This window comes from Beta vulgaris, chromosome 4 (genome assembly GCF_026745355.1).
Source record: "Beta vulgaris subsp. vulgaris cultivar EL10 chromosome 4, EL10.2, whole genome shotgun sequence".
Taxonomy (NCBI): domain Eukaryota; kingdom Viridiplantae; phylum Streptophyta; class Magnoliopsida; order Caryophyllales; family Amaranthaceae; genus Beta; species Beta vulgaris.
The window spans coordinates 19,782,107-19,793,017 of NC_079205.1; the positions used below are offsets into that span (position 1 = coordinate 19,782,107).

General features: G+C 37.4%; 1 protein-coding gene and 1 non-coding gene across 2 annotated transcripts; both read left to right on the top strand.

Moving 5' to 3' along the window:
* Nucleotides 1–528: 528 nt before the first annotated feature.
* LOC104907506 (trans-resveratrol di-O-methyltransferase) lies at nt 529–2,329 on the top strand. Its single transcript, XM_048642897.2, has 2 exons — nt 529–1,365; nt 1,783–2,329. Exons 1-2 carry the CDS (start codon nt 586–588, stop codon nt 2,101–2,103), a joined length of 1,101 nt encoding a protein of 366 aa, XP_048498854.1. The 5' UTR covers nt 529–585; the 3' UTR covers nt 2,104–2,329.
* Nucleotides 2,330–10,590: 8,261 nt separating this feature from the next.
* LOC125497245 (small nucleolar RNA R71) lies at nt 10,591–10,696 on the top strand. The gene has a single exon (XR_007273874.2). It is a non-coding gene; the product is annotated as a small nucleolar RNA R71 (small nucleolar RNA).
* Nucleotides 10,697–10,911: the final 215 nt, after the last annotated feature.

The following is a 10,911-nucleotide window of genomic DNA, read 5'->3' on the forward strand; positions in this document are numbered from 1 at the left end:
TTCATATTACATGCAACACTTGTACTCTTCACGCATGCCAATGTAAAACTTTGAGTACATATATATATCTCTAATTTTCTATTTGTAAAAATTATAAAAAATACTTCTTAAAAAAATAAATATTAAGACGAATCTAACAAGATCACACATGACTATATTTTTATTCACGTATCAATTATCACAAACGATGGCCAAAGTAAAATTTGTGAATAGTGTAAAAAGAACAAGTGTTGCATGTAATATGAAGCGGAGGAAGTATAATGTTTAGACTTTTATACTACTCATACACACCCCTTTGGGCACCTATTTTGATTTATACAAAAAGAAAAAGATAGTACGTTTCGTCATATACTTCATACTTCAAAATATGAACTTATATATACATTATACATATATAGAGAGACGGGGACGTTAACATTTTGAAATACAAAAGTTGATATTAATGGTCAAGTGGTGGGTCGGATAGTGTGAAAATCTATCTAATGCAATTAAATTTATATGAAATTGAGGAACTATATATATGTATAAGACTAGAAGTTAGCTAAAAAGAAACCTAGAAGTTAGATAGTAGAAAATAAAGAGCAAATGTATTCCATTAGTATCTCCAATCAATCAGCAGAAGGGCTAGTAAATGCACAAACACATGTTTGGAATCATATGTTTTATTATCTGAACTCCCATGCCTTAAAGTGTGCAATTGAGCTAGGAATCCCAGATGCCATTCAAAAGCATGGCAAGCCTATGACTGTTGATGAGCTTGCCATTTCGTTGTCTCTACATCAAAACAAGGCCAATTCCCTTAATCGTCTAATGCGCCTTCTCTGTCATTCCAACTTCTTCTCCACTCTAACATTACCGAGTGGAGAAGAAGCATACAACCTCACCATTAACTCTCAACTTTTATTGAAGGATCACCCTCTCACCCTTGCTCCTTTGGCACTTCTTACACTTGATCCAATTTTCTTTGAATCGTCGTGTAATTTGTCTACTTGGTTTCAAAATGAAGACGAGACTCCTGTTCATATTGCTCATGGGAGGAGTATTTGGGAATATGCTGCATGTGTACCCAAGTTCAACAAGCTTTTCAATGATGCCATGGTAAGTGATACTAATTTCAGCGCGAGTTTGTCGGTGATTAATAATGAGTTCAAGAGTTTATTTGAGGGGATAGAGTCTTTAGTAGATGTTGGTGGCGGCGATGGAACCATGGCTAAGGCCATTGCTGAGCTCTTCCCTAAGTTGAAGTGCATTGTTTTTGATCTACCACATGTGATTAAGGGGTCAAAAGGGTATGGTACGAACTTAAATTATGTTGAAGGTGATATGTCTGAGGTTGTTCCTCCTGCCCAAGTCGCCTTACTCAAGGTAAAATTACTAATTTTATAGTTAGGATATGTTGATTCCCTTTTATGTTTCCTGAATCTTAGTTATTTGTAATTTCAGCTCCCTTAATTTTTTTTTTTAAAAAAAATCTTCCTTCTTTTGACCAATTTCTTGTCACAAAAGGATTCTCAATAAGAACAACAAGAGAAAATCGGGGAATGAACTAAATTTTTTTAAAGTATTGTTATTGTTCTTGCAGTTATCATCTCCCGTTTTTGTGGTTGTTCTACTCAATTGAATTTGGATGTGGTTTGTGGTACTTATAGAATGAAAAGGCCACTCTATGAAAAGATAGAGACTGAAACATTATGCAATAAGAGCATTGATTATTAGAAATTTATTGTTTTAAACATTGTCAATAAAAGCAAGTTTCACTTAGATTTGTAAAAAATGTTGCAGTCTGTACTGCATGATTGGAGTGACGATCATTGCATAAAGATACTTCGACGGTGCAAAGAGTCAATACCTGGCAAAGATGAAGGAGGCAAGGTTATTATTATAGATATGGTGGTGGAAATCAACAAAGATAGTGTCAACGACTATTCTAATTCCCAACTTTTGTTTGACATTATGTTGATGAATATGACCATAGGGGGGAAAGAGAGAACCGAAGAGGAGTGGAAATGGCTCTTCAAAAGCGCTGGTTTTGATGAGTATAAGATTTTTACTATCCTAGGACCAAGATCTGTCATTGAAGTTTATCCTTCAAAAATTAAGTGACTGAACATAAGTATTATCATCCAAGGTCTTTATTAAATTTGCTTGCGTTTCTCTTTTCTACTAGTTTCATGTCTTGTATTGTACTTTAATAATGATAGGATCAGCTACTTTCCTGTCCCCAACTCATTTTTTTTTTTGTGTTCTTGAAGTCTGTAAATTTCTTTTCATCTAAGTAGGGCTGTAATGAATGTGGATCATTTAGGTCGCTTGAAAGTAATGAAATGTCCGTTCATCTATTGTGTTGCCTTGTGTGTTGTGTACCAATATTGCACTTTCTTTTTTGTTACAAATAACAAAGAGTAACATTGAAACTGAAAATTATCAACATACGGCATAACTAACAGTATGATTTGATTCACAACTAAGATTACTATAAATAGTGTGTTGATTTCACTATTCATCCCCATCGAAAAATCAGAAAATTTCCAACACTACTGTTCCGGTATGGGACAAATCACAGGGTTCTGAACCGTTAAGTCCTTGCACTCAAGCCGGTTTGGATTCCTGCAAAAGAGAATAGGTAAACTAGCCTCGGGGGTTGATCCGAGGAACGCCCCTCCGATGCCTAAGTCAGTATTAGGTTAAAAGCCGGTAGCTCTCAAGTATATGTATTGGGATTCGTGTACGTACCTTATGACTCAGATCAACGGAGTATTTATAGGGACTTGATTAAGCCCATCTCTTTGTTGGGCCCGGTAATCACGGGAGAGATTCCCAAGAATATTCCCTTCGGATATATTCTTATCTTTTACTGAAAGTATATCTTTTTAGGCCCGTAGGCACTGGAAATATATACTGGATCTTAGCCCAGGCTCGTAAGCCCAAAAGCTATCAGACCGGTATCAATTGAACCGGTATGGAACTTGGTCAGCCCCCATACAACTAGCCCCCAAGCCGGTATGACTAGCATAGGCGTATCCGGTTTAGTAGATTGCAAACCGTTATGGGAGATGCTGAGTTACTTTTAGCGAGAGAATATGAATCGTTGTCAGAGAATTCCAACGGTCGTCTCGAGCTGCGCACCTGCATTGAAAGCTCTTCAAAGAGTGATTGCTTCACAGCTGGGTGCTACTGAAACACGTGGCATGATCATGTCGGGAAGACGAAGCGTCACTTAATCTCGACCGCGACTTTTTCTAAAAATACCTCTTGTGCGACCTCTGTTTCTCACTTCTTGCAATCTCTTTCTTGTGATCGTGCTCATATCGGACTTTCTCTCTCCAAAATCCTTTCGTTTTCCTGGCGGTATTTGCTTGATCTCTCATTCCGGCCTCACGCTATCAGTTGATTCCGGTGTATTTTCCCTTTGCGTCTTTACTTCCAGGTATTTTATCAAAACTTTTTCCAATCTTTCATACCGTCTTATTTATAATGTCATCCAACTCTGAAAATTCTGATTCCCAAGACATATCTAAGTCTCCCTCCGTTATGACGGAGAGTGATGCAGAGTCCGATAACACCTCCATTAGGTCTATAGAGGTTACCAATTCTCCCCTGGTTACTCCCACTTCAGAACATAGGGTGAATAGCCAGAATGACTGTAGTACTTCCAGTAGACAAGACATGGAACCGGCCATTCATGCCTCCCCCTTAAAGATGGTACTGGGGCAAACCGGGGCTTTAGGACAGTATGGAACCATGAGAGGTTTAGCTGAACATTCCCCTGAATTGTTTCCTCCCGGCTCATCTCCTGTCCGGCGCTCTACCTTTGAGGTGGGTGAGACATCCCATAGACCGGTACCTAGGGAGATTCTGGCCTCTCCTGTTCACTCAGATGCGGTAGAGAGTGTAGAAAAATATGTAGCGGGAACGGATGAGGAGTCCACCACCTTAGAAGCTGAGTCGGATTCTGACCGAGAGGACCCTCCCGAGATAATCCCTGAGGATTCTGATGAGGATACCCTAGCGGAATTGTTCATGCCGCCCAGTGATGACAGCTGTGCCGGTAGCGTTCAATTAGATAGCAGCTGGGCTAGAACTTGCCGGCAAAGCAAATTTCTGGTTAAGGGTCCCCAATATTTTGCTTCCGGACGACTACAAATTAGTCCTCCCGGCTGAAGGAAGCCGTGTAACAGATTGCCCTTCAGGTCATGTGGCTATTTATGCCCACATGCTTGATTTCGGACTGCGATTTCCCTTGGATCCCTTTTTCGTCAAGGTCTTTAAAGCCTGGAACATATGTTTGGCCCAACTGACCCCCTTAGGATGGCGGAATTTGATGGCCTATGCTTGGGTGGTCCGTTATAAAGGTTTTCCGGAGACCTTGAACCTCTTCCGCAAACTCCACTGGATTAAGGAAGACGGCTCCACCAAGGGTAAAGGGGCCGGGAAGAAAAGGAAATCCCGGGATAACGAGCTTGAGGGCCGTGGTGGATGGATATCGATATACACGAAAGCGGGTAAGTTAACGGTCTACCCCAAACCCAGCTCCCTCAAGCTTTGGAGAGGCCGATTTTTCTGGGTGCGTGTTCCTGATGACTTCCCTTTGAGACGTCAATGGACTAAACCCCGTTCTCGCATGGAACATATCAGGGATAGGGGTTTAACCCACCGGGAACGCGTGGCCTTTGATTACTTCGCGTCGGACTCCATCCCGGCGCTGAGAGGCAAGAAGAGGATACCAGTTCCCAAGTACTGGCTTCCTCACACCAGCTATGTTTTTACTAACCCGGCGTTGTCGGCCTTAGGCTTCTGCCGGTCTGACCCATACGGTGTGTTTTATTATTGCATTTGTTAGCTATCTGTTTATGTATTTGTTGCTGTTTCCTGACTGTGATTTCGTCTTCTTCGTAGGCAAGGATTTCCTGATCCGTGAAGCTCTTCACGTCGATAGATCTTATCGGCCTTTGAGCAACATGCCTCCTAAACCTGCGAGCAGATTTGTCCCCATCCAACTACCGGCTGGTGGCGGCCGAGGAGGCCGAGGTGGCCGGGGATCTGGCCGGAAATCCGGCACCGACGACGATGTCAGGGATACTATTCCCCTGCTACGTCGTCAGGCTGAGGTTCAGGCTCGCAAAAGGAAACCGGAGCAGACTGGGGCCGAGCCGGCGGCCAAAAAGATTGCCTCTAAGGTGGGCAAGGACAAGGAAACTAAAGTTTCCACCGCTCCCCCCTTGCTCTCCGGCCGGGTTGCCGAGGTAGGCACCTCCTCCCTGCGGCCCAAGATCTACAAGCAACTCACTCTGCCGGATATGGTTCCCGGCCTAGAGTCCTTTGCCAAGCCCAGAAAGCAGGGCTATTGGTCGGTCCTAAATGTACCTTAAAATACCGCAAGTGTACGGGTCAATTAAAATAAATATAGGGTAAGCAAGATATCGTTTCCCACAAGGAGGTATAATCAACTACCAAATTAAGAGATAATAATATTATCTAGACGATCCGGAAATAGTGATTGGTGGTGATAAACTAGACTAATAAAATAGACAATAAGTATAAATCAAGTATAAGAAATGGTTATAGGACTTAGATTTCACCAATTAACTTCTACAATGAAATTAAACTAATTGTAGGATTAAATAATTAGATCGCAATGGTCGAATTCCTAATGTATATTAACCCCTCTTCCAAGGCGGAAAACGTATATTTGAATACTAAACTTATGCCTACTTCCGTGGTCATAAAATTTAGAACAAACTCATTAAGAATAAAAATTCATATAAAAGACCACCCTGAGTATAACTATTCCTAAAATTATACTTCTTAACGTTTAATAATCTCACGAACTAATATTGAACTTTCACTTCCGCTAATAATCCAATACCTTAAACATACAATTGATAGGGCCCTTATCAAAAGTAAGCAATTGAACTCAAGATTATCAAATTGCAATTAAAATTAAACTAACCCAACAATTATTCAATTCATTGACATAAAATTAAAAGACTACATCTAGTCCTAGAACATGGAAATTTAACTAGACATAACAACTAAATTAACCCAACTAATTGAGAGTAATAATCTGAAATTAACCATAATAATTAATAAAATTCAATAACATAAACTAAGAGACGAAAGAGATAAACTCTAGATTTGTATGAAGAATCAGACGAGACGACGCTTCGTCTTCTTCCTCACGCGACTCTGTTGTTTGTCCTTTGTGCTGCCGTGAGTCTCTCGACTCCTCTCGTCTCCGTTGTTGCTGCTGCTTCCTCCCTCTTTTATTCTCAATGGTCTTAGGTTTTTATTTTTGTTTTACTTTCTTTTTTCTTTTGCTCTGGTTCTTCTCTTTGATGATGGGTTTTGGCCCTTTTCTTCACATTGTTCTGCTCACTAATTTTCTTAGTGGGCTTTAGTAAAATAAGCTTGCGTTTTCTATTTCTTCTTGCAAATTCTTTTCACCTATAAACAATTCAATAACGTAATAAACAATTGGGCTCGAAACTAAAGTATTTGCATAGTAACACAAATCACTATTATAAATATTAATAAGCCAAATTAGCATGTATAAATAGTACTTGAATCAAGCAAGTGATTTATTTGGCGTACCTTTCATGTTTTATTACAACTTTATTACTTAGGTAAAGTAACTCTTAAAATGTTAAAATATAAGAAGAAAACCTATTATAAGTCCCAGAACTTATACCAAAGAGTAATATAATGGGCTAAAATTATATATAAAATAGGGACTTATCAACTCCCCCACACTTAAGGTTTGCTAGTCCTCAAGCAAACTAGGACTATAATACTAGCATCTATTTGTCATTATAAATTTTAATTTTCCAATTGACTGACTTTTCAGGCAAATCCTATTATAAGTAGCCATAACTCAACTGAAAGTTTTCACAAACACCAAAAATATGATTTATCAAAATAATTTTAGTTCGAAAATATTATTTAGACGTCACAAGGAATGAGCTAAAGACCAACCAACTCTTCAAAAAGCATAGTACTTCATGTATTAGTGTTTCCATTCAGTCTTACCACAACCATATTCAAGAATTGAGTAATTGAGCAATTAACTTGGTGAACCCTCACTTTAGTTGTGCAAATAAAATAAAATATTATAACACTCATGTGTTTGGGGTCATAATAAGTATCACTCAAATTCTATAAAGTCGACTCGAAATGAAATATGTCGTCCTTAAATTTGCATATCGTTCAATTCTCCACCACTGAGAAGACATAGAGCATACAAAAATCAAAAGGACTTTAGTAAGGTTGTAAGGTAAGGCTTGGGTAAAGGTAGGAAGTATTTAGTATTTGGTGCTCAAAATCTTTAAGACTAGTGGAGTACACAATCTCTAAGAAGGCCAATTGTAATGGTCACAGTCAAAACTCCAACTACTCAAATGTTAGTCATATATATCTAATAATAAACTTCTCCGAACTCATTTTTATTCTCAATATCAACCTCTGCTTTCTTTTTCTTCTTCTCTTCATATTTTGTCATTTCTTTTCTTCCTTCATATTTTTCATTTCATTTTGATATTTTCTTTTGAGAAAAATTATAGTTGGAAACTAATATAATCACCTACACATAGAAGTATGACGTACAACCCCATTATAATCATGTCATATATTCCACTAGCTCAAAGATCAGGTAAAAGTTATGTGTTTAGGAATAAGCTTGTAATGTGGTTTAAACAAAAGAAATAGGCTTAAGGCTCAGAGGGCTTTAGAAAGAGATATGATAATGTAGGTGGCTTAGGCTAAATGTGGTTCAACAAAAACAAATGCCTTTATCATTTTAATATATGCTCATGTTTCAATGTAGTCTCGAAGAAACCAATGCAAATCCAAGAGTTTATATTTCACCAGGAACTAACACACACTCTCAAAAAAATACAGACTAATACAGATGTTTTAGTCTACTAAAAGGCTCAAAAGGATCTCACAATGGTTATAGATGTCCACCAAGTAAATCACAATCAAATCTTAAATAACCATTCTTACCACTTGCCAAACACTTGAACAATTATGCTATGCCATTCTCCGAATCAGTCGAAATTAAAAACCCATTAGCTTGCAACAAAACTAGAAAAACTTTTTTTTTTTTTTTTCAATCAAATTAAGCTAATGGAATTTGCCTTCAAATCAATATCAGACATGAAAATTAAAATTTCTGCATAAATTTTGACAGCACCTCCCCTAAAATATGGCATATCCAATTAGATTTTTTTCATTTTCTAAACCTGTTTCTTCACACAAATTAATTCCAGCATCACAACAATACATCAATCCAGCAATCTAAGGCTTAAGCCTCTCCCCCACACTTATTACAAACAGTGTCCTCAATGTTTCGATAAACTCAGATTATATGAAGCAATGTGGCACTATAAAAGACTTAGAAAGAAACAACCTGGGGTGCAAGACGACGTCTCAAGTGCTATGCAGTAAGAGAGTGGCAGCGAGCTAGCTACTCTTGTGATAATGGTGATACCCACAATAGCTCACAACAGCACATAGTAAAAGGAAGTAGCAGGACATAGCAATATCAGGTTACAGCAGCACATAGCAGCACGACGTAGCAGCAGCATGTAGCAGCAGAATGTAACACAGCAGGTAACATGCATAAGAGACTCATCTTAATTATCGCACAGCCTCATTACAGTCTCTAGTATCTGCAAAAGAAAAAAAAAAGGAACAAGCATAAAGACAACTAAATGAGAAAAATAAACAATTAAAAGTGCTTGGGTTGCCTCCCAAGTAGCGCTTGTTTAGAGTCTATAGCTTGACTTCCATCAATTCCGTTTAACCAGGATCAATCGAGGAGTTAGTCCTCCTTTAGTGGTCGTCTTAGTTTCAAGGGAGACTTACCTTTTGTTTTGAATTACCCTTTTTCCTCCATAAAAACATTCCTTGATTGGAGGAAAAACTTTTCTTACCTTTGCTTTCTTAAGCTTAGGAGGAGTACCTGTTTTACTCAAACACACTTCAAGTAGATCATTAGTAGCATTAGTTACATGTTTTTTCTTAGTCATGTCTTCAATTATCTCAACTTGACAAACAAGATCACGTTGTGAATTGCTTTTAGAAGAATTAATATATTGAAGTGAACTTTCTCTTCACCAATTTCAAACGTTAAAATACCATTCTTAACATCTATAATAGCTCCAGCAGTAGCCAAAAAAGGTCTACCTAAAATAATAGGTACCTCCACATCCTCATCCATATCAAGAATAATAAAATCAACAGGAATAATAAATTTATCAACTTTAATTAGCACATTTTCTAGTATTCCTATTGGATATTTGATAGATCTATCAGCAAGTTGCAAAGAGCAGTGGTAGATTTTATTTATTACAATCCTAACTTCTTGCAAATAGATAAAGGCATAAGAGAGACACTTGCACCTAAATCACACAAGGCTTTAGAAAACTTAATATCACCTATAGTGCAAGGAATAGAAAAACTTCCTGGGTCTTTCAGTTTAGGGGGAAGCTTTTTCTGAATCACAGCACTACATTCCTCACTCAAAGCAATGGTTTCATATTTTTCCAACTTCTTCTTTTTAGACATAATTTCCTTAAGAAACTTAGAATAAGAAGGAATTTGCATTAAAGCATCAATAAAAGGAATGTTAATATGTAATTGCTTAAACATTTTCAAGAATTTCTCAAATTCACTATCTAATTTAGTTTGTTTAAGTCTTTGTGGAAAAGGAATAGGGGGAACATAAGGTCTCAATGGGGGAAGAGGTGTCAATTCAGGTTCTTTTTCAGCTTCATAATTCTCCTTCTCTTTTTCACTTTCATTGGCGACCTCATTTTCTTTAATCGTATTTTTATGTACTTAACTCCTTACCATTTCTAAGAGTGACAGCTTGCAGTGTTGTTTAGGATTAACTTCAGTTTTACTAGGCAAAGCTCCTTGACTTCTAGAATTGATGGCATTAGCTAACTGTCCAAGTTGAAGTTCTACATTTCTATTAGAAATAGCAATCTGATCAACTTTAGTTTCCAACTTTTCAATTCTTTCAGAAGTAGCATTAGCTAATTTTTCAATAGCTAGTTCCCAAGATGGTCTAATTTCTTGTTGGGGTTGTTTTTGATGGAAACCAGGTGGAATTTGTGAGTTAACATTAGCATTTTGTTGTCCTTGATTCCTCCAAGAGAAATTAGGATGGTTTCTCCATCCAGGATTAAAGTATTGAGTATGGATCATTATTAGGTGGCTTTTAAAATTAGAAACAAATTGAGCTTGTCCACATTAGCATTCATTGTCAAATGAGCACCTCCACACAAATTACATGGCATAGTAGTAGACACAGAATTGACATTACTCATTTTAGTAAACAAATTAACTAAGTTGTCAACTTTTGCATTTAACATGTTAATTCCTTCTACTTCATACATACCAGCATCATTCTTTGGTTTACCCCTATTATTAGACCAATGATAATTATTAGAAGCCATTTCTTCAAGTAACCTATTAGCTACTTCAGTAGTTTTACCCATTATTGCACCTCCTGCAGCAGCATCTATAGTGATTCTAACAGATTCATTCAGACCATTATAAAAAGTTTGCACTAGTAACCAATCAGGAACACCATGATGAGGACATTTACGTTGTAAATCTTTAAACCTTTCCCATGCTTCATATAAAGACTCCCCATCATATTGAGCAAAACTAGTTATATTATTTCAAACTTAGCAGTTTTTCCCGGAGGAAAATATTTACTAAGAAAAGCTTGAGATAATGTAGCCCATGTTGTAAATGAATTAGGTGGATTAGATTTTAACCACATTTTAGCTTTATCTTTAAGTGAAAATGGAAACAAACCAAGTCGAATAACATCGTCAGTCACTCCATTTAACTTAACAGTGTCGCATTTCTCAAGAAAAGTTATTATATGTTCATTAGGGT

What these genes read in the sequence shown, in the direction of transcription:
- LOC104907506 (XM_048642897.2), top strand. Translation starts at nt 586, where the DNA reads ATGTATTCCATTAGTATCTCCAATCAATCAGCAGAAGGGCTAGTAAAT. An exon ending in CCCAAGTCGCCTTACTCAAG is followed by an intron (nt 1,366 to 1,782) that starts GTAAAATTACTA and finishes AAAATGTTGCAG; the next exon opens with TCTGTACTGCATGATTGGAG.